General features: G+C 37.8%; 1 protein-coding gene across 3 annotated transcripts in view; it reads left to right on the forward strand.

Moving 5' to 3' along the window:
• The window catches only part of ABCD3 (ATP binding cassette subfamily D member 3), a 50289-nt gene extending 29294 nt beyond the window's left edge, over positions 1-20995 (forward strand). For all 3 annotated transcript variants that reach the window (XM_058176116.1, XM_058176115.1, XM_058176117.1), the window contains 15 exons: positions 636-778; positions 1563-1632; positions 5053-5122; positions 6156-6253; positions 6347-6438; positions 6980-7068; positions 7157-7229; positions 9766-9829; positions 11508-11585; positions 11674-11739; positions 11824-11913; positions 14655-14774; positions 16766-16870; positions 18259-18315; positions 20693-20995. In XM_058176116.1, coding sequence (XP_058032099.1) covers positions 636-778; positions 1563-1632; positions 5053-5122; positions 6156-6253; positions 6347-6438; positions 6980-7068; positions 7157-7229; positions 9766-9829; positions 11508-11585; positions 11674-11739; positions 11824-11913; positions 14655-14774; positions 16766-16870; positions 18259-18315; positions 20693-20770 — 1293 coding nt within the window. In that variant the 3' untranslated portion in view covers positions 20771-20995. The remainder of the gene's footprint in view (positions 1-635; positions 779-1562; positions 1633-5052; positions 5123-6155; positions 6254-6346; positions 6439-6979; positions 7069-7156; positions 7230-9765; positions 9830-11507; positions 11586-11673; positions 11740-11823; positions 11914-14654; positions 14775-16765; positions 16871-18258; positions 18316-20692) is intronic.
• Positions 20996-24421: the final 3426 nt, after the last annotated feature.

Raw genomic sequence — 24421 nt, forward strand, 5'->3', positions numbered from 1 at the left:
ACATTTTTTGTAATAGAAACGGGTGTATTAATAATAGAATAGAATAGAATAGAATTTTTTATTGGCCAAGTGTGATTGGACACACAAGGAATTTGTCTTGGTGCATATGCTCTCAGTGTACATAAAAGAAAAGATACCTTCGTCAAGGTACAACATTTACAACACAATTGATGATCAATATAGCAATATAAATCATAAGGATTGCCAGCAACAAGTTATAGTCATACAGTCATAAGTGGAAAGAGATTGGTGATGGGAACTATGAAACGATTAATAGTAGTAATAAGCCACTATAAAAAGTTAAGCGTCATTGTGTCATAATCTTTCAGGAAAGGTTTTTATCATAGATCAGCCCTTGACATCTACAATACCATATAAGTATTTTACTCAGAAGCAAATGTTATATTTGGAACATTTATAAAAATAATTAAGTGTTGTTTAATTTCAGAATTTGCAGGCCTTACTTTAAGATTGATTATATTTTTCTGCAGTTGGAAGTAACTTCTGGTGATACTTTTCCTTGTAACCAGCCTCTGCACCGATGGATTGCTAGATGCATCCTTTTTGAAAAAGAAAATATTGTTAATAGATTTATTTTGGAAGTTGTGTCTTATTTTATTTTTTGATACTTTCAGGGCCCTGCTTCCATGATGGCCTACTTGCTTTTTTCAGGCTTTATCCTTACACGCCTAAGAAGACCTATTGGTAAGATGACCGTTACAGAACAAAAATACGAAGGCGAGTATAGATACGTCAATTCACGGCTCATTACAAACAGGTATGACATAGTTTCAAGACAAATTAATGTTCATTAGGCCAAATATTATAAGCTAAATCAAGTCCTTTATCTTGTTATTTATTTTATAAAAACCTTTTAAAATGTTTCATGTTAAACCTCTCTATATTGGTTGGCGAAGAATGAAAACAATTTTCATCTGAAAACTGAATGAATGAGATATATATGTTTGTTTGATTTGTCGTAATTTGTTTTGGTGCAAATTTAATTTGTCATAGGAAGCACGTCCTAAGATAGTTGGTTTCTTTACTAAAAAAATATATATTAAAATACCCATTTTATTAAAATAAACGAAATGAACTTAATGTGAACTTTGCTGCTAAAGCAATGAAAATCGGTAGTTATTGGTAATTCTGTTACTGAACCAAGAGTATGGCTGTAACTAAGAATTTAAGAACGAACACACTCTTGAGTTGTTTTGCTCGGTCATTTAAATAAGAACATTTTGCTAATTTCGTTGTTGCAGCAAGCTTTCACTAGTTGCAAGACTAGTTTCAAGGTCTGGTCCAGACATGTGAGAGATCGAAAAATCATGAAATGTGGAAACAGTCAATGTGATTCTGTGTTGCAGGGAAAGATTAAAACCTGTGTAGTAAGCAGGGAAAGAGATTGAGGGAGCATTTAAAATTGTGACTTCCAACCGGTTGTCTGAAACGGCAGGTGCCATTACACTTTTATCGCCTGTAGGCAACTCCACCTCATTCTGCTGCTGCTTAGTTTGATCTTGCTTGCCAATATGTACTGATTAGACCTTTTTTTCCTGCAGTGAGGAAATTGCATTTTATAATGGGAATCAAAGGGAAAAACAGACAATTCACAAAGCTTTTCACAAACTGGTAAGTTAGCATCAAACCATTCAGTAATGTAAACAATCCGTAACATTTGGTGCAGTGATGTTAAAGATTATGAAAGACTTCTGTGCTAGAGGGATATCTGCATGAGACAATCACTTATGAAAAATGAAAAGCAATAGGTGAAAGGCACTATATATTTTTTTCTGAAAGCAATGCCTAAGGACTATGTGTACTGCCAAATGATATACAGTAGTTAAAAAGGAGGGGACATGATTGTAGTATATTAGCCTTTTCTATAAATTGGCCTTCTAAATGCTTTAAGGATTTTGTCTCCTTCAATTTGATTTGATTCAATTTGATTATATTCATTCTACAAAAATCTTGCCAAACTTGCTTATCACCTTCTTCCCCTTTCAGCCTTTCAGCCTTTATGTCTTTTATTTTTCCTTAAGTCTGACTTAAAACGCCTTTTAAACCCAGTGACTTCAGAATCAGTGAGCTTTGTTGATCCTGAATGTGGATTTTTTTTTAAAAAAAAAGTTTATTTGACTTTTACAAGTACCATTACACGCACCAAAGTCTTTTTTTTCCTCACCATTAGTTCACTTTTTTAGTTTTCCGTATTGCATTATAAATATAATTTCACTTTTTTAGTTGTGAGTAGGTTGAAGCCCTATCTGAGATGCAAAACAAATCTTATTGTTAAAGCTTAATAAATTTGATGTATGAAGTTTAAAAGGCAAAAATCTGTTTCACGTTGCAGACTTTTGCCTCTGAAAATTCATATCACAATTTAAGTTTAATTTCTAATGTACCACAGGTTTCCTTGACAGATGTGACATTCAAAGAGCTTTACCTGTCTTTACCTATTTACATATTTTATTCTTGGGAGTCATCAGCATAACCATCCACATATTGGATACAGTTTCTGTTATTCTTTTTTAAATCGTATATACATGCATGTATATTAGCAGTGTTCCAATATCTCAGGGGTTGCCACAAAGAAGAGGGAGTCGGGCTATTCTCCAAAGCACCTGAGGGTAGAACAAGAAGCAATGGGTGGAAACTGATCAAAGAAAGAAGCAACTTAGAACTAAGGAGAAATTTCCTGACAGTTAGAACAATTAATAAGTGGAACGACTTGCCTGCAGAAGTTGTGAATGCTCCAACACTGGAAATTTATAAGAAAATGTTGGATAACCATCTGACTGAGATGGTGTAGGGTTTCCTGCCTGGGCAGGGGGTTGGACTAGAAGGCCTCCAAGGTCCCTTCCAACTCTGTTGTTATATTATATTATATATTATATATATATTTCAAAATTGCTCTCCATTTTCTATGCCATTTTTAATCTTAACTGTTCATTTTTCTCTTTGATTACATTCTTGCAGCATACACAAACACACACACGCACACTCTGTTTTTTTCTAGTCCTCATGCTGCTGTCATTGTATAGCAGTGATGGCGAACCTACGGCATGCGCATCAGAGGTGGCACGCAGAACTCTCTCTGTGGGCACACGAGCTGTCGCTCCAGCTCATGCCTCCCACTGGCCAGTTGGTTTTTGGGTCTCCGCAGCACATGTGTGGGAGGCAGGGTGCATGCAGGGGGCCGGGGCGCATGCACGGGGGCTGCGTGTGCATTGCATTTTGGGGGTTGCGCGCATGCACTTTGGGCACTTGGTCCAGAAAAGGTTAGCCACCACTGTTCCATAGCAACGGTTTTTTCCTCATTAGCATTTTTCATCAACATTCCACCAAGTACAGTATCTTTTCACAGACTTCTCATAACTCCACGTATTTTTGTAGTACTTTCTAGCATACATCATTTAACACTCTTCCAAATAATCATCTCATTCTTTTTCCTTTTATCCATTTTCTGTTCATCTAAATAGGAGATTAATATATCTTCTAAAACTTTTTCATATAGGATTTGGCACCAAATCAACCAAAGTCCTATTTTACTTAAGCAAGCTCATGCTATTCTATGCAAGCTAAGATCTTTAATTAGAGACTACTTTGTAAGTCAATGTGCTGTTTATTGCCTGCATGATACCAACTGAGAGGCATATGCAGTGAAATTACACAAAATGAACCAAATTTCATGATTACTATTCATGCACGAGATAATCATGAGATTTTTTTGGATCTTTTTTTAATTTTTAATTTTGAGCATGCTCAACAATACACAGTGATTGTTATTGCCTCGAAAGGGTCATGATTCCCTCATCCACGGACATCTAATATAAAAATATATAAATTTGATTAAATAGTTAATAAAAAAGGTTATCTTGAAATTATAACCATTTTTAAAATATACTATAGCAATAAAATCAGCCATATGTTTTTCGAAAATTGTGGCTTATAAATGATAGTACCTTTTTTAAAAAAATACAACAGAAGAGGTTGCCAAATGTGGACTACTATTTGTTGTTGTTAGTTGCGAAGTCGTGTCCGACCCATCGTGACCCCATGGACAACGTTCCTCCAGGCCTTCCTGTCCTCTACCATCCTCTGGAGTCCATTTAAACTCATGCTTACTGCTTCAGTGACTCCATCCAGCCACCTCGTTCTCTGTCATCCCATTCTTCTTTTGCCCTCAATCTTTCCTCGCATTAGGCTCTTCTCCAGTGAGACCTTCTTTCTCATTAGGTGGCCAAAATATTTCAGTTTCATCTTCAGGATCTGGCCTTCTAAAGAGCAGTCAGGGTTGATCTCCTCTAGGATTGACTTGTTTGTTCGCCTTCCAGTCCAAGGGACTCGCAGAAGTCTTCTCCAGCACCAGAGTTCAAAGGCTTCAATTCTTTGGCGTTCAGCCTTTCTTATGGTCCAACCTTCCCAGCCATACATGCTACATACATACTACTACTTACACATTTTCAATTCTTGGGTAAGGAGTTCCCTCCTGTATATTGTAGAATGCAACATTTTTCTTTTTTCCCCCCTTCCAATAAAACAAATACATCCTAAAAAATACTGAGACACAATCTATTTTTAATTCATCATTTAAGTACCATGTATAAAATGTATTGTATGTATTCTCAGGGTGCTGTCCGCCAAACAATGTCGGCTGGCGGTCCCCAGGGGAAGATCCTTCTCTGTGGGGGCTCCTACTCTTTGGAATGAACTTCCCCCTGGTTTACGCCAAATACCTGACCTTCAGACTTTTCGCCGCGAACTGAAAACATATTTGTTTGTTCGCGCGGGGCTTTCTTAATTTGTCTAGATTTTAAATTTAAATTCTATTTAAGTTTTAAATTGGGGTTTTTTAGATTTTTATATATTTTAATTTCCCGGCCAAACTGTATAATAAGTTTTTTAATTTACTTTTAATTGTACATTGTTTATTTTTATCTTGGCTGTACACCGCCCTGAGTCCTTCGGGAGAAGGGCGGTCTAGAAATCTAATAAAATAATAATTTTTAAAAAAAATTGACATAACTTTCCAATTTTTTATTGCCCTAGGTAGAGCACCTGCACAATTTCATTTTGTTCCGGTTTACAATGGGCTTCATAGACACCATTATTGCTAAATGTAAGTGTCAGTCCTCCCTCCTTCCCTCCCTTCCTTCCTTTTCATGAGAACTAAGGACGGTCATGTCTGAAACGCTTTTTCTAATTACATGTCTCTCTTTCTCTCTCTCCCCGCCCCCCTATTATAGAACTTAATAGTACTTTCCACAAAACAGGCATTTTGCCATGTAAAAAACTCAATAGTGCCAGTATCTACTTTTTGATTTTTAAATACCAGCTTCTCCCTTCTGATTCCTGTATCGTTTAAGAAGTTTCCCCAACCTTGGACAGAAGGAAAGGTCTTATAGCAGCGTTTTATTCACATTTTATTGACCCTGGACCGGGGTGTCAAACTTGATTTCATTGAGGGCCAGATCAACATTGTGGTTGTCCACTGGGGGTCGAGGGGAGGGGCATGGCTGGGGTAATCACAGCCGACTGGGCGTGGTCCGGGAGGCACGGCCAGCTCGACATTTTCCAGTAGAAAATGGCAAAAACCACACATTGCATATGTTGGATTCGCTTAACCTCTCGGTTCACTTAATGATCATGTGATTTGGTTAATGACCATTGTGGCTTACATTACGATCATTGTAAAATGGTTTTAAAATTGAATCAGGTTACATTGGCACATACTTAATGATCGCAATGATTTATGACCAAAATTCTGGGCCCAATTGTGGTCATCAAGCAAGGGCTCCTATACTGGCTTGCACTCCCTTCCTCTCCAGTGAATATAAATGCAAATATTAATTCCTTTGTGCTGGAGTCAGCATTCCAAAGGTCTGGGGAATGGTTAGGAGGCAAAAAAAAACCTGATCAGCCTTGTCAGTTTCGTTGTTAGTTTCAAGCCTGAAATCCCAGGTGTGGTCACACAATTTCCCATTTAGCAACCCGGACTTGCTAATTGTGGTTGCTAAACAAGGACTTACCTGTATTAAACTGAAAAGAATAAAACAGTGTTTCATTAAATTGCTGTCTGAACGTTGGATCAATCCACATTTAAAATAATGACATGGAATTACAAATACTTTTTTCTTCTTCAAATGTTATAGATCTTGCAACCGTAGTTGGCTATTTGGTTGTTAGCCACCCATTTCTAAACTTGTCTCATCCTCGCCATCAAAATAGCACCCATGCTGAACTTTTGGAGGTGAGTAATATATTTGCTGCAATAGTTATAATAAATGACACGCATGTTGTTTGTTCGTTTTTGAGAGAAAAACATATATTTCATTGTTTTAAGGATTATTACCAAAGTGGAAGAATGCTACTGAGAATGTCTCAAGCCCTTGGCAGAATAGTTCTAGCTGGTCGTGAAATGACTCGATTGGCTGGGTAAGTGTCAAGTACAAGCAACTAGAGCCACCCATAAACAGTTAAAATAAACAATTTCATTGACTTCTACCTGTTCACTTTCCTCAGGAACAATCAGATAAGGCTTTATGCATCTTGAAGGAGGTCAAGCTTGGCTATGCAATAACTCTAAGCTAGACCCTCACTTGACTCCTGCTTCCAGCCTGGCCAACAGTTTCCCAACAATTAGATTGACCAATAAATGTAATCCTATTTTCATTCATAAAATAAATTCATTTTATCCTCCTTGTTAGCCCCAAATCCATATTAATTTCTAATTATGAGATAACTGAAATTAATGTGATCATTTTTAAAATATAAAACATGAATTACCTATTTTAACAAAGCTTGGAGCATCATTTACAGAAAAAAAAGTACTTTCTAAATAATGATAATATGCACTCGTGATATGTATTATTTTGCTTTCCAATTTAAACTGTTGATTTTATTTATTTTTCATGAACTGAATGTTTTGAAGAAAAATTCTTGAAGTCTGTCAGTTTAATAGATTTATAACCTTCAGCTTCACAGCTCGAATTACAGAATTAATGCAAGTTCTGAAGGAACTAAACAGTGGGAAATATCAAAGAACAATGCTAACACAAGACAAAGGTAACTATGATGCCCTGATGTTGATTAAGGAATTAATACAAAAACACATAATAACCTTACTATTGATTACTTTTTTTTTTAATTTAAGAATTAGATCTAAAGCAGGCCACCCCGCTGATTCCTGGCATGGGACGGATTGTCATAACAGATAACATTATCAAGTAGGTAGAATCCCTCATTTCTTATTAGGATGTCCCACTAACCTTTTTCATTTATACATACCTATCCACGTTATATCTAAATTTTATTTTTAATTTTTAGCATTTGTAGTAGATCTCTGCACATGCCTCTTGCCCAGAAGAGAAAACAGTACAAGAAGCAGCTGTGAGACCATGTCTACAATTGCTTCCTGCCAATGTCATTTTTTTCCCTCTTCTCCGTTCCCAATTGTGGTCTTCTGAATGGAGAAAACCAACCTAATCATGTAGACCTCTGTAGGGACATGCTTCCACAGATCTTGGAGCTTGTGTCATCTGCATGGGATTCAATGAATTAAGTTAAAAAGCAAGCAGCGTTACATTTGAAATGTTTAATGAATATCACAAACCACTACTTGTTCAGTTGGCAGAATTATCTAGCCATCTGACTTGATTGATTTAAGACAGCAGTTTTACATTGATCAACGTTTTACTCCAACTGTCAAGAACTACTGCCATCTCTTGGATCTACAAGAAGCTTTGTGGGAGAGAGTTGCAGTAAAGTAAACATGTAAAACAGGCTTTATTAAACAAAAGTCAAAAAGTTATTGAACCATTACTGTTCATACACATTCAAACTTTTGAAAGGAAATCAACACATTTCCACCTTTAGCTCTCTTTTATGTACAAGTAGCCTTGAGTTATGATGGCAATTAGAACTGGAATTTCCACCACTAAACAGTGCAATTATAAAGCTTGCTATCATGTGACTGCATTGCTTAGCGATAGCAATCCTGGCAGCCCCAATTACAATTGTGAACCGAATTCCACTCATCTTTAGCAGAGGACCCATCCTCAATGCAAATCACTCTTGGCTTGGTGGCAAGCAAGCCAAGAACTGCACAGCCTAGGGCAGTGTCGGTGAACCTATGGCACGCGTGCTGGAAGCGGCACGTGAAACAATCCCGCGAAGAATGCGCAGCCTCACCAGCTCATCTTCTGCGTTCCTGTGATCAAATGCACACCAGTCAGCTGGCTGTCACGTGTGCGGGAGCGGTGGAACCCAGAAGAGCGGCGTTCTGGCACACATGCGCAGGCAGACACCCGACCTTCCGGGTTGATGTCGCGCACATGCATGGTGGTCAGCTGTTTGTTGGGCGCACTTCCGTGTCAGTATCCGGGTGTTTGGGTGCTGGCTCACACATGTGTGATGGACCACCACTCTTCCAGGTATCAGCACGTGCGAAGGCCAGCAGGGCCGCGCATACTTCACGGGATGGTTTGTATGCCACTTCCGGCACACAGGCTGGCACGCGGGAACCCCAAAGGTTCGACATCACAAGTGTAGGGGCTGCTTGCCACATTGCAACTCCGGAGCTTCTTGGCTTTTTTTATTATTATTTTTTTTTTATTTGCATTTATATCCCGCCCTTCTCCGAAGACTCAGGGCGGCTTACACTATGTCAAGCAATAGTCTTCATCCATTTGTATATTATATACAAAGTCAACTTATTGCCCCCAACAATCTGGGTCCTCATTTTACCTACCTTATAAAGGATGGAAGGCTGAGTCAACCTTGGGCCTGGTGGGACTTGAACCTGCAGTAATTGCAAGCAGCTGCTGTTAATAACAGACTGCATTAGTCTGTTGAGCCACCAGAGGCCCTTGCCACAGCTCTGGGGCTGCAAGGAGTCCTGAGCCCTAGCATAAAGCTTCAGTTGCCCCAGGAAGCTACAACCATCACAATGGGAAGCCCCAGCCATCTCAAGAAGTTGCAGCTGCCCCAACAGCAGCTGCCCTTGTTGCTCTGCCCTCTGAGGCCCCTGCCATCCTGTGTTCCACTGCCCCAGCTAAACTTTACTGTCTTCTTGTTCCCACTGCTGACAAAGTGTAATGGAGTATGTGGGGAAGAGCTTGGGAGACAGGACAAACAGAGGCTGCCTAGGGAACAATGACAGCATTACCCACATCTGCAGAATAAGAGGCTTAGAAGGAACTCCCCCCCCCCGCAAGTTCTGATACAGATGGGAAAGATGGGTGGGGGAAATTGGAGCACCCCTGTGATTGTAAGTGCAGATGGGCTGCCAAGCACCTGAATTTTGGTCACTTGACTGCAGGGGTGCTGCAACAGCCGTAGCTTTAGGAACAAGGTGTATCATTCACCTGTAACTTCGAACAGTCACTGAAAAAATGGTTGTAACTTGACGAATACTCGTATCATTTCTGAAAAGAAATAACATCTACAAATATTAAAAAAGAGGGACAGAGGTTAATGCTTGTGAAACATAAAAGAATATATTTTCAACTTTGTAGATTTTCATATATTTCCCCTTTTTCAACTTCAAAAACACATTTTGTTTTTTGCACTTATGCACATTTTGTGGCACAGCTTATGTTTCAAGTACCTTGAAAATGTTTCTCTCTCCTTCCCTCTCTCTCTCTCTCTCTGTAAATCACTAGTAAATTTAATAGACAGTTTACTAATTCATTTATTAATTAGGGTTTTTGTGAATGATAATATCTTTAGTAATTAATAGTGGTATGTCTATATTCCTTGAAGATTTGATCACGTTCCGTTGGCAACACCAAATGGCGATATGCTGATTAAAGATCTCAACTTTGAGGTACCTTCCAACATTCACAATTTTATCTTAAAATAATTCGCTGAATAAGAATAAAAATCTGTTTTGTTCCTCTTCCCATCCCAAAGCATTATCTTTGGAAGATTATTTCAGAACAAAATGATCTCCGATAGTGAGGGAGATTGCCTTCAAAGTGAAAACTATCCAAAATTAGTGGAGGTATTTTGGTCAGTGAAATCTACCCAATTTTGAGCAATGTCTCCTTCTCAGAATAGGGCTCTTCCACAGACAATCAAGAATGTTTTCTAAATTTGGGGGGAAATGCCAAAAGGCAGAAAAAGGAAAGATTTCTATATGAGAAACTTTAAGAGGGGAGCTAACCCAGGTAGACTGTAAGTAGTTTTCCCATCTCCTGTATGCATAATGCTAAATATTTGCAGAAACCTCTTAATAATCATGCTGTACACATGGAAACCAGGAGAAATTTAACAAACAGACTGCATATATCAGGCATTAATCAGGCTGGTTGTTTCCCTCTTTAGGTAGTTATAATATACACCAGAATATTCATTCCATAATATTTTTTGTGTAGCTCCAAGATTCCCTTATGAGGGTTTTAGCACAGCCTGTTTTTGTCCTATCCAGATGCTTATATCTTCCAGACAAAGAAAAAGGAAATCCAGAGTTGATGGAGTCCAGTTCAGACTTGGGTGGCAGCATAAAACTTTGTATCATCAGCGCCCCAAGTCATTTCAGGACTTCTCCCAGTGGCTTCATATAAATGATAAAGAATAGGGGAGAGAGAGGACCAATCTCTGTAGCATTGCACAAATAAGTCGCCAGAGAGTTGGCCTTTAAGGGTACTTACGAGACCGCCTGCTGTTACCTTATGCCTCACACCGACCCGTACACTCTCACAGAGAGGGTCTTCTCAGGGTGCCGTCCGCCAAACAGTGTCGGCTGGCGGCCCCCAGGAGCAGGGCCTTCTCTGTTGGAGCTCCGACGCTCTGGAACGAACTTCCCCCTGGCTTACGCCAAGTGCCTGATCTTCGGACCTTTTGCCGTGAGCTAAAAACACATTTATTCAAGCGGGACTGGCATAATAGTTTTACTATTTTAAATTGGGTTTTTACTATTTTACGGTTTTTAAATTTTTAAATTTTAAGGTAGACCTTTTTTTCTGTAATTTGCTTTGTTTTAACTTCTGGTTTTAATTGTATATATATTGAGTTTTATTCTTGGCTGTACACCGCCCTGAGTCCTTCGGGAGAAGGGCGGTATAAAAATCTAATAAATAATAATAATAATAATAATAACCTTAAAGATCAGAAATCACTCTGCAGGAAGACCAGAACTACAATATCAGAATCTTGCATTTTATTTTCATAAAACAGTCTAGTTCAGTCTGTTTTAAAAACTTATCAATCTAACTGAACCTTTTAATACTTTAAAAAAAAAAAAAAGCAGGTCCGCCCCTTAGTGAACCAAAAATTTGCATGTAGGTTTTTAACTTCCTTCTACCAAATTTTATAAACACTTCAAGGTCTGAATACTTTTGAGTGCTCGTGTTTAAAAGGAATATCTAGAAAATATCTGCCAAATCAAATATATGTTCCCAAGTTAATGAAGCGAACCTCATGCATTACGAAGGTAATCCATATTCTGTAGCTTTTAGTGTTTGAGAAACTTTAAGTATATTCTGTCTTGATTTATATTCCAGGTGCAATCGGGTGCAAATGTTCTTATTTGTGGGCCAAATGGATGTGGAAAGAGTTCTCTCTTCCGTGTCCTTGGTGAAGTAAGTAAAGGCTAAAGTAAACTTGATTTTAAGGGCAAAAAAATGATGTTACATTTCTATTCTAATAAATTGTGTTTTCTTATTGCAGTTGTGGCCTTTGTTTGGCGGCTGTCTAACTAAACCCGAGAGAGGAAAGTTGTTTTATGTTCCCCAGGTAAATCAAACCACTAGAACTGTTGACATTTCTTCTCTCTCACAAATGTCCCAATTTTCTAATCCCTTATAAATTTAATTTCAGAGACCATATATGACACTTGGGACGTTGAGAGACCAAGTAATTTATCCAGACACTATAGAAGATCAAAAAAGGAAAGGCATCACTGACCAGGTGAAATGCATTATTATTCCTACAATTAATTTATTTGAATCTTCCCTTCATTATTTTTACAAATAACTCAAGGCAGCTAGCATATCCAACAAACTTTCCTCCTCCTACTTTCCCATCAACAACAACCCTGTGAAGTACGTTAGGCTGAGAAAGGGGACTGACCCAAAGTCACCCAGCCGACTTCCATGGCTAAGATGGGACCTAGCACTCACAGATTCCTGCTCTGCAATCTTGTGCCTTAACCACTAGATCAAACTGGCTTTGTCTATCTGTTTTTAAAGGTTATATTCACTGTAGATATATAATAAAAATAAGTAAAAAAAAAACCAGAAATCACTGTGAATTTTAAAAGCATGTAATAATTTGAAATGCCAGTGATTTAAACTAGTTTTGTCTCAGTCCATATGTACAAAATATCTATGGATGGATACTCTTGTATTTATTACAACCTTAATGGGAGCAGAGAAGAAGGGAAATTCATAAATGTTTCTACACATTTTGAATTGCCTTGCTCTGATAAAGATATAATACTTTAAAAAGGAAATATGTATCTATTATAGATAAGTATGCCAAAAGAATAAGGTTTCTGGGTAGAGTATTGTTTCATTGGGTTTCAGATTTGCTGTTATAGTGGCATCTGTGTTTCAGGTATTCCTAGAGTTGATTCTTGTTTGATTTTTAAATTGAGATTAATTACAACATTGCTCATACAAGCCTTAATTTGCTCAATTACTATAGAACTCTGAATTAGTATAGGAGCAGAATCATAAAAGCTAATTTTCTGAATTTATTGTAGACACTGCCACTTGGCAAATAGGAAAATGTGCTATATTATTTGACCAACCTGAAGCTATAGGACAGAAAAATCAGGTGCATAGCTCCCTGTCTGCTGATTTATTTATTTATTTATTTATTTATTAAATTTTTATACCGCCCTTCTCCTGAAGGACTCAGGGCGGTTTACAGCCATAATAAAACAAGAGCAATATACACATAAAACCATAATTAAAAAACATATTATACAAATGGCCGAATTAAAACATTAAAAATAAAACCCCAAATTATAAAATATTAAAACATTAAAACTAATTAAAATCCTATTAAAATCCTATGCCAGTCTGGCGCGAACAAACAAATAGGTCTTCAGCTCGCGGCGGAAAGTCCGAAGGTCCGGCAGTTGCCGGAGTCCAGGGGGAAGTTTGTTCCAAAGGGTGGGAGCCCCCACAGAGAAGGCCCTCCCCCTGGGGGCCGCCAGCCGACATTGCTTGGCGGACAGCACCCTAAGGAGTCCCTCTCTGTGCGAGCGTACAGGTCGGTGGGAGGTATTCGGTAACAGCAGGCGGTCCCGTGATGCCATTAAAGGGTATGAAAGTAATAAAGAAGAGATGCATCAATTCATCAGTACTTGCATAGAAATTACTGTTATGCTTTAACTTCTGCCAAGCTTTCAAGATGGAGGGAATTTTATAACTGTACCCATGGATTTCCAAGTCCCATAACTCTGGTTCTTAAATAGAAAAAAGAGAATATAGATTGAATCTGAAATCTGCGCTGATGCTTCTCTGAGTTAAATGCCAGGTTCTGTAGCAATGCTGTTGTGATTTCTGTCTTGAATCACAGAGAAATTGGAGGGGGAAAAGAAACTATAGTTATGGTGAAAAAGAGCACATGATTACTTAGGGCAGCAGTCACCAACTGGTGGTCCATGGACCACTGGTGGTCCATGAGAAAATTTTGGTGGTCCACAGAAAAATAATTTGCATTTTTTATATTGCACTAAATCAGGGGTTCTCAAACTACATCCCCTAGGCTGGATACGTGCAATGAATGCTTTTGTTACTGCAGAAGTCTTTTTGTGCAGGTCAGAGGGGGGGCAGAAATTCTGACTTGGGGTCTGTTTCAGCCTCCTGGTGCGGGGCTTTAGGCAAATGCTGGAGAGAAGGACCGCTGGTAGTGAAGCGCTAGAGGGTCTTGTTCCAGTGGGACTGTATCACGGCCTGGAACTGGCTGACCATCTCAGCCCACTGAGTCTCCAGGCACCGGTACTTGGTCTTGCACTCCTGCAGGTCTTCCCTCTGCTTGGAAAGCCTATGCTCATAGTCCTCAGTGAGATGCTTCTGCTGAGCCTCCTTTTCAGTCATATCCAATTTGAACTGAGCCAGCTGTTTTGCCAACTCTTTCTCGTGGTGGCTGCTTAGCTCCAACAACTGCTTCCTCTCGGGGCCCTAAGGAGCCCAGGCAGGCAGGCAAGGAGTGGCTGGGAGGGGAGGAGAGAATAGAGGCCAGCGAGGTGCCCCTCAACATGAGTGACATCAAGTTGGCCATCCCCACCTAGTCACATAATCACCTAGCCACACACCCCCAGCTGGTCATTAAGCAGATCATATTAGTGGTCCACAGGATTTAAAATTATGAATTTAGTGGTCCCTGAGGTCCAAAAGGTTGGTGATCGCTGACTTAGGGTGTCTATTTTAATGGAAGGGAAGGTCAGTGAATCAGAACCGCTTTCAGGCCAACTGTATGTGAGGCTGCATAACATTTATCATGTACTTCAATACCACTTAAAGTACATAATCTAGCTCAGTTAATATTGTTGCTTGGAACAATTTTCTGACAAAATTTTTTGAGCTAAACCAATCTAAATTGTCAGGGAGGGGGAGGATTAGATAAATTAACAGGGAGGTACCAGCAAATGTATCGGCAATCTGTTAAGCAATATTTGTTAACTGTTTTGGTTGCAGGTATTAAAGGAATACTTAGATAATGTCCAGCTGGGTCAGATCTTGGAACGTGAAGGAGGCTGGGATAGTATTCAAGACTGGATGGATGTTCTCAGTGGAGGAGAAAAACAGAGAATGGCAGTAGGTTGTCTTCACAGTGTCCCTCGACACTGTGTGCATTTTCCAGCACTTGTTTTAATTGATGTGTTGACGTAAATTCAGTAGTAAAATCGTGGTCTAATGCCACTATTATTAATTACATTTATAGACCGCCACATCCCTAGGTTCCAACAAAAATCAACTACTAAAGCAACCAAGCTTGTCTCCATTCCTGTGTGACCCAGACCCAAGCAGGTAGTAGGAAACTCAGTCCATGAAAAAAAAAACTTAATTCGAACAGCTGAGAATTACTTCATTCCCAGCGTAGTTCAACTAAATTAAAACAAATTCCTCCCAACACAAATTCCTCAGTCCTATCGCAAACCTTGGTCCAATTAGGCAAAGGCCTTTCTTGGAAAATGTTCAGAAGTCACAAAAATAAAGGCAAGATGTAGACGAAGCAGAAGACGAAGCTACCAACGTTGTTTTCCAGCAAAAGCCATTGCTAGTCTGTTTTAAGCGTTATGGGAGGGGGCCAATCATCTCTTGGCCCTACTCCCGAGTTGTCCTTTTTGCTTGAGCTGCTCTTGCCTTCTGGCAGCTCTTCTCATGCGTGCATGTTTCATGGCTTCTCCTGTTCCTCTGCCTCACTACTATCAGTCTCTGGAGGCTCTGGAGTCCGCACCTCACTCCCTGATTGCCCTGGCCTCACCTCAGCCTCATCCCTGTCCAACTTGGTTGCCAGCTCCGCAGGCTGCTGGTGGACCACAACAATTCCTAAGGGTAGAGTCCTTCAAAAATTCATTTCATATAAGATGCTCCATAGTTGATGCCACTGTTAATGTAATAGTGGTTTCAATAACCTTCCCCCAAAAGGGGAGGTTGAAGACTGGGCAATTGTCATCCAATACTTCTGGATCCAGAAAGAACTATTTGAGGAGGTGTATCATAGCCTCCCTCAAGGCTGCTGTTAGCATCTCATCCTTTGGTGAGGCATTAATAATCTCCTAGGTCCAGATCTAGAAATTCTCTATTCTTTAGCTGCCCAAAGGAGCTAAGTAGGGCAAAGATTAAAACTATAGATGTTTGAGGAGATCTTAGCATCCTTTGTTGGAGGTCGCAAGCCGAAAGGAATTGAAGTAAAATGATGCCCCAGTCATTCGTCCTGGACCTACTATAGGTAGTCCTCGACGTACAGCCATAGCTGAGCCCAAAATCTCTATTGCTAAGCGAGACATTTGTTACGTGAGTTTTGCCCCATTTTACGACCTTTTTTGCCACATTTGTTAAGTGAATCTGCTTCTCCATTGGCTTTGTTTGTCAGAAGGTCACCAAAGGTGATCACATGACCCCGGGATACTGCAACCGTCATAAATTGCCAAGGATCTGAATTTTGATCACATGACCATGGGGATGCTGCAATGGTCATAAGTGTGAAAAACAGCCATATGTTACTTTTTTCAGTGTCGTCGTAACTTTGAACAGTCACTAAATGAACTGTTGTAAGTCGAGGACCACCTATACCTGTTGATTAATAATTTAGTACAGTATTACATAGGATGTGTAACACATTTTGTTACAATGTCTGCTTTTGACAATAAGCTTTAAAAAAATAATAAGTTCACTACTTACCGTTTCCCATTAATTGCTGCCTTTAAGAGGGTCAGAAATTTAGCAAAATATTTTCAGTTAAATTCTGTGTGATGGCAACAGAACGAAATTTTTGCATCTACTTCAAGAAAAAAAAGAACTGTGTGCCACGTATAAAATTTGCTTTGTTTTTATTTTCATGTTTACTAAAGGACCACGTACAAATAATGTGACTCTCTGGAGAATATGAGCATGGTGGAATTAATGGACATTTGTGTAGTACTATTGTGATTTGAACATCTCTCCCATCATATAATGTGGCTTATTTTTTATGATTACCTGCAAAATACCTTAGATATTTTTTTTAAAAAAATCCCAATTTAATGTTCTTCGTATGTATGGATTATATGGTCATTCTTTTATCATTTCTTTTTCCATTGCAGATGGCTAGATTGTTCTACCATAAACCCCAGTTTGCCATTCTGGATGAATGTACAAGTGCCGTTAGTGTTGATGTGGAGGGCTACATCTACAGCCATTGTCGGAAAGTATGTCTTTCTGTGGTTAATTTTGCATTGCTAGTTTAAGATCAAACTTTAAAGCCATGTTAAAAAAAGAAAAGGGTATGACTACATTTAGTAACATTAGGCCTACAGACCCTAACCCTAACATGTTAACTTGAAACTGTGTTAAAGAAAACAAAATAAAACAGTAGAGAGAAAAATCACATGAAGAGTAACGACAGTCTGCTTTGGCCGATTTTTTTTTTTATATTTTCCTGTAGAATTTAACTTAAGTCTGTCCTTCTCATGAAGTGGCTCCAACCTGAAGGTTATTTCTCTGAATTAAAGAATGAGAGTGATTTATTTCATTGATTAGTACAGGTCATTGTTTTGGGGGAAAAGGGGGAAGATAGTGGCTGAGTGAAAACAATGGGGATTTGATAGATTTAATTCTCCGGTTTCAGTCAAAGAAGCTGCTTCTGGACCCAGGGGGTAGGCCACTATGACATCTTTACGACATGTGGACTTCAACTCTCAGAATTCCTAAGTGAGCTGTACAGGTTGTAAAGTTGTCATAGTTGCCCAACCCTGTCCTGGATAGGGGATGGAGGAATATAATGCAGTAAGAGGGCTAGCTGGGTATTTTGTGGATTTATTTAAGTTTATTTATTAAATGAATATGCTTCCCCATCTCACAGTTGAAACTGAGTTAGAGCTGGTCCTGCTCTGAATAGCTGTTTTGTCTTTCTTATGGCCAAAGGCCCAAAGCAAATAAGAATTGTGCAGTTGCTGAAGCTGGAGTTGACTATTCATGCACATATTTTCTTATTCACTGCATTCAGGTTTCTTCTTTGTCTTGGAATGAAAGTTTTAAAGAATGGTTAAAATATATTTTTAATTCTGAAGTGATTTCTGAAAGCCGGTCTTCAATTCTGGCGAATTCAATGAAAAAGATTTATGTATCTTTTATCTCTTTAGGATTTAATTTTGGAACCCATAAGTAAAGTTGACATAGGGGTTATAGCCTGATTTTTAATCAAAGGGCAGAATGGGAGGACAGGGTTAGGAGAAGGGAAGGAATTCTTATGTTTCCCATGTAGAGTCCCTGTTCCAAATCACCCAACTCTAAGCTGGTATTATTTATTGTAGGGAAAATGTACAAGTATCACAATGCAACTGTTAGTTACAAAAGGGAGTTATGCAGCACAAAATTAAACAGAGCAAAAAGTCCCGTTCCAGCACTGTAATCCTGTTCTAAATGTTCCCTCTTTCAGTAGCTGCTTTTAGAAAAAGGGATACCTTGGAAAATTAGATTATTTTTCTGTAGATCATATATGGGTTGGTTTTCTTATTGTTTCGTGTGCTTCAGTGCAGATAGATGTCTAGTAATCTAATGCTCATTATAACCCTTAAACTGTGTTTTGGCATTTCAGGTTGGCATCACTCTCTTCACTGTTTCTCACAGAAAATCACTTTGGAAGCACCATGATGTAAGGCTTATTTTATTTAACTGGTTTTTTTTGTTTTTTGTTTTTGCTAATGCATAAAATCCATTCTACATTATTTGTCTGCTAAGGGAATAAGACCAGCTTGGTATGTTATTGCTGGATAGGTTGAAAACAATAACGTACATAGGAGCTCTTATTATCTGAATTAAGGGGCAGAATCAAACAGAAGACTTACTCTTTAAATATTCTGGTCTCAAAGCATAAAGTTTTAAGCCTAGGAATTAGCTTGAAGGCATTATAATGCTTTTAATAAGTATGGGAAGTCCCCAAGTCACAAACCTCCCACTTCTAGATTACTAATTTAACAACTACTTTGATTCATTTAACAACGGTGGCAAGAAAGGTCATGAAATGGAACAAAATTCACTTCACAAATGTCTTGCTTAACAACAAATTTTGGGCTCAGTTGTGGTTGGAAGTTGAGGACTATGTGTATATAGAAACCCAAGATACAGAGTCAGCCTTAATGTTATCAGCAAATTGGGAATCAGGATTGAGTTTAAAGAGAAGTCAAATCCAAGGTTTGGCAGCAAAATGACCAGCTTTGGCGGCAAAATCAGCTGATAATTGGCAGGAGAGAACAATCCTCCTATCGTTCAGCAGCCATCTTGGGGGAAATCTGCTCAGAAATTGAATTACCATATTTTAAAAATGAATTTACATACTTTATATCACTTAATTTTACATATTTTTATTAGCATATATATTTTAGTAAAGTTTTTCTTGGTTTTGCTTTTGAATTTGCCTTTTTTTATAGGAAAAACAATTTTTTACTCTTATGAACCTCTTCCAGATTTACTTCTTTTCCTTTATTTTCCTAAGAAAATAGGGTCACTGTACTTATCACCCACCCTTTAAATAGATTAATTATTTACATTGGCCTGAACATTCACTGGAATGTCTCAGATCAGTTGTTTCTGCCAATAGAGTTGGCATGCTTCAGATTTCATCTGTTAAAGCAATATCATCTTCTTATGGGATTGGGTAGACATATAGTTTTCTTTGTCACTACATCTGCCTTTTTGGAACAGTTTCCTCTTGAGGTCTGTTTGATCCTGATTTTACACTCCTTAGGACAGGGGTCTCCAAACTTGGCAACTTTAAGACTTGTGGACTTCAACTCCCAGAGTTCCTCAGCCAGCAAAGCTTGCCTTAGGAGAACCTTAAAGATCTGGCTGTTCCCACAGATACCATGCTGGGACATTGCATGAATCAGCATTTTGAACTCTGAGACTGTATTGCTTAATTCTTGTGGGTTTTTTCCTCAGTCCTTTTTTCCCCTCAGTGCAATTCTTTTTAGTGATTTTTTTTTTTAAAAATGCTCTGTATTCTTTTTAACTCTATGTGAGCTGCCCAGTGTCATTGGCAAGTGGGCAGCCTTAGAAATTGTCATTGTAAGTAAATAAATGGAAAAATGCACTGCATATTTTCCCCTTATTTTTGACTGTTAAAGAGCCATAGGTTTGCTTAGATTCTGTTATATTTTTCTTCTAAATTTCTAAGTTCAGAATCATAACCATATTGTCACTGAAACTTCCTTTCAAAAGTATATCTATATATTAGAATAGAATAATGGAAGAATAAAACCACAACAAACCATTACAATAACACCAATTTTATACTCCTCTGAATCATTCGTTTTAATCTGTTATTTATATTTTGTATATTCTGTGTTTTTAATATGGCTGTAAACCGCCCTGAGTCCTTCAGGAGAAGGGCGGTATAAAAAATTAAATTATAAATAAATAAATAAATGTACATTTCTCTCAAGAATAATTAAAGATTGATGGTTTTCCTGTATTAATACTGCACATTATGATTGCTCATAAATATAATTAAAACTTTGTTAACAGTTAAGAGTGGTCACTTTTGTCATTAGTTTGTTGTAGCTAAAAAAAATTTTTTTGATAAATCACCTGTTTTAATACCCGTTGTTTTTAATCACTATTTGAAGAATACAGGATTATTATTTAGCAATTTGTGAGTTTCAATAATAAAAAGCATTGAATTCATTTTTTGAAGGATGAGGCTTAAGCCACTGGTTAAATTATCATGGCCAGCAGATGGTGATCAAATGTCCACATTTTACAGAGCTCTTTTTCCCAAGGGCGATGTCTGAATATGTTCATTTCTCTAAATCAGGGGTGTCCAAACTTGGTCCCTTTAAGACTTGTGGACTTCAACTCCCAGAGTCCCTCAGCCAGCAAAGCTGGCTGAGGAACTCTGGGAGTTGAAGTCTACAAGTCTTAAAGGGACCAAGTTTGGACACCCCTGCTCTAAATGATCCTTATCTAAACAGATGCATACTTTTCACTCTTTAATATCCAAATTTGCTGACTCTGTTTTCTTGTCTCCCCAGTTTTATCTTCACATGGATGGAAGAGGCAACTATGAGTTCAAGAAAATTACTGAAGAAACAGTTGAGTTTGGTTCATAACCCCCCATCCCCAGCCATCAACAGCCGTGACTGTTAACAATACTGGACTTGGGAAACGTACATCGTGGTGTAACAAAGCTACTTGACTTACTCTTAAATTGATTACTAGAAATACAATAACAAGCTGTCAGTACCTTTATTATTATGTAGAATATTACTAATTTGTGTTCATGTTGGTTTAATTATTAATATGCTCTAAGAATGTTCTTATTCTTGTGTTGTTTTTTTTAAAAAAATCTGCCTAAATTAAATTGGGCTTAAATCACTGAAATGTTGATTCATCCTGGGATGTAAACAGTCTGAAGTCAATTAATTTGACTTCTGTTTGACCATACTTCCTCTGGGGAAGGCCCTTATTCAAATTAGATTCACTACCTCTTCTGTACCCATTACAACAGATATGAATTTCTATGTCAATATCCTAATATATCAGTTCATTATATGTACTCTTTTCAGGATAGGTTTTGTTATATTATTGTAACACAGTTACAGGGCAGTTTGGCCTTTATGTTAGCTGTGGCTATGGAGACAGTCTCCTTCCAGCAATATGCTGTATTGATGGGATAAAGGACCCTTAGAATTTCTTTGCAAAAAGATATACTCCATCCAACATCCTCTGGCCATTGCTGGACACTACCCTTCAATCCTGTCTTTCCATTTTTTCCTGCTCAGCGCAAATAAAATAACAATATTCCATTTGGCCTTTATATTCCGATTTCAGAAGGACAAATAAAAGGAATGAGATTAAAGAAGAAAAAAATAAAAATAATTCCCAAATCCTTGTCATGGAATAAAGATCATGGACATTCTCACTTATGAAGAGGTCTGATCTCTTTGTAATTTGTAGAATGTAGTGCGCAAGTTTGAAATGAAATGCCACAAGGATTTGGATTTTTCAAAGAAGGTATTAGCTTACTGGACATTTTGTACCTGGCATGTAGGTCTATAATATGTGATTTTTTAAAAAAAAAAAAGGAATGTAAACTAAGTAATGCCAGAGACACAGCAGTTCAGAGTCACCAAGACACCGTTCAGAATCTTTTAGAACTATTTTACAGTTATTACTTGAATAATTGTTTGGCTTCCTGTCAATTACTTTTATAAAAACAACGTAACTGCTTAAGTATAAATAAGCATTTTTGAAACAAGTATGTGATAAAACTTACATATGATGATTATAAATTATTATCCAGATTTATTGACATAGATGGGACTGGAAGCTGTGAGTTGGTTAGTCTGGCTATGTAATTGATTACCATTCTTCTAACGAATCTTTAAAAGCCGTGCTGTATGACGTGATTTTGTCCTTGTAATATCTACATGCACTTAACCTGATGGCAAGCACGACATGCAAAATAAATGTGTTTGGTGTTTCTCCCCCCACCTTTGCTTAAAATCAGCATTTGTTCTTAAATGATTAGTCAATCATTAATTATCCCTTTTTCATGGGAAATCTGGAATTTGTCAAATTTTCCAAATAGTTCATCAGGTTTGGTATTTTTCCAAAAAGTCAAGAGTTTCTAAATGCCATTGTTTTCATGTGTGCTGTGGGTAAATGGGTGAAGAGTTGGGTTAGGATAAATTATCTGTGAAATGCAAAAATAAATGTTAAATAACTATTTTCAGTTTAAATATTTAATAACTAGTTTCAGTTTGTTGCCATTTTGTATTTAACAAAGAATTGCCTTTTTTAGAACTACTTCGATTTTTTTTCTCCCTAAAAGCTGATATTGGTTGTATTAGTTGATATGAGTTTACAGACAATGCATCAGGACGTGTCACAATCTGAAACAAGCCTTCCAAGCAGCAAGACTTTGATACCTATTTAGCATAAATCAATTGCTTGGAATGGTTGTTTCAGATTGGATGGAAATCTGACGTTAGGAATAAAGCTCTGATTTGAATTTGCTTGCCAGGCTTCTGGTGAAAACTTCTTTTTCCATGTATGATCTTTTTTTCCCCCTTTCCTTTCCTTTTTGTGTGCTGCTATTCTACCAAAACTAGCTTTCTCAAGAAATTCCTATTTAAAAAAACTGCTATTAAAATACATACCTATCCTTTTACAGGAAATCTGGGCTACCAGTGAGTAATAGTCAGAAGTGGCATGTATGTTTTTGTTACTAACTGGAAAGCACCCTAAACCATATAGCATCTTTTGTAGAAAATCCAGGATTGCTTAATAGCAGCATTTTTCATAGAGTGGGACATTGCCTTTCTTGGGAAGTAGAGCTAATTGTTTACTCTTCAATCTCCCTTCAGCCACCACAACCCTATAAAATCTTCTCTGAATCTAGAAGATTTTGAGGGATATAAACTGTTGGGAAGACCTCCACAGTCTATGAACAAAAAAGCATTTCTACTTATCGGAAACTCTCCAATGAATTTTACCCACTGGCCACAATTTTTAAAAATGTTATCTCTCAGACACAGCTGATTAACTTCAGTAACTATTAATCAGTGATACCGTTGATTTACTTCTGTGCTACATGAAACCCTAATGGGAAATGGTGATTTTGGATGACCTTCATTAAGCTCAAGCGTCATACTTTTTATTCAGAGTGCATCAAAAATCAACCTGCCCCATGAGAGAACTAGTATGAAGGTAAAAGTAACCAGAGCAGTGCTCAAGGGGAACAAGAGTTGTTAAGGTTATGCTTTTCATCTGTAATGGTTCGAAGGTTATGCAAAATGATCCACCAATCAGCCATGATGGTCTTGTCATGGTCATATGGTTTGATCGATACTGTTAATGATTTATTAAACTGGAAATGTTGGTATAATGTAAAAGTCCGCAAGAATGAAGCATCGCCATACTTTATACCACATTTAACCTGGTAGTATTTTGTACTGTAGTTGATCACCAGAGACTCTCGTTTCAGTGGGAAATAATTGCAGTAATTTGTTATTTTATAGCTTGTAAAGTCAATTAGAAGGAAAGGCATATGTACGATTTTTCTATATAAGTGCCTCTGGATAATAAAATTGAAACATATAACCACCTAGTATTTTTTTTCTTTTTAATTGATGTCAATGAAAAATTTTTATAACTTTACAATTGATTGCCATAGTGATTTAGCTTTCATAATTTTAGGGGCTGATCCCAGTTAAAGTGAAAAATTATTTTATCACATTAAGCCTAAATTACAAACATTACCGAGTCCAAATTTCTGTGAGTGCATGCCTGCTGGTGTTTAATTTTCTAACACAGGATCCAGTCAACAGAAAACAAAGAACCTACTGTAAAACAAATAGCCTTTGTGTTGTTTCAAGGCCACTTTTTTAATCCAGTCTGATTGCAATTCCTGTTTGTTTGTTTGTTTGTTTGTTTGTTTGTTTGTTTGTTTGTTTGTTTGTTTTTGCTACATGGTAAAACTTTCAACTTGGAAAATGTATATTATGTGGATGTGCATCAATCCAGCTGCCTTCTGCTTGCTAAGAACATATTTTGCTGTACACTTTAGACCAGGGGTCTCCAACCTTGGCAACTTGAAGACTTGTGGACTTCGACTCCCAGAATTCAACTCTTTTCTGATTACACTTGTTCTACATACTTGTGGTTTCCAGTAAGGGGAATGACTAAAGTGTTACTTTAACACCTGGCTAAGTGTGATTATTAAAAGGATTTTCTTAAGGAGCTGAGATTTCACATCT

This window comes from Ahaetulla prasina, chromosome 3, assembly GCF_028640845.1.
Source record: "Ahaetulla prasina isolate Xishuangbanna chromosome 3, ASM2864084v1, whole genome shotgun sequence".
Classification (NCBI taxonomy): Eukaryota; Metazoa; Chordata; class Lepidosauria; order Squamata; family Colubridae; genus Ahaetulla; species Ahaetulla prasina.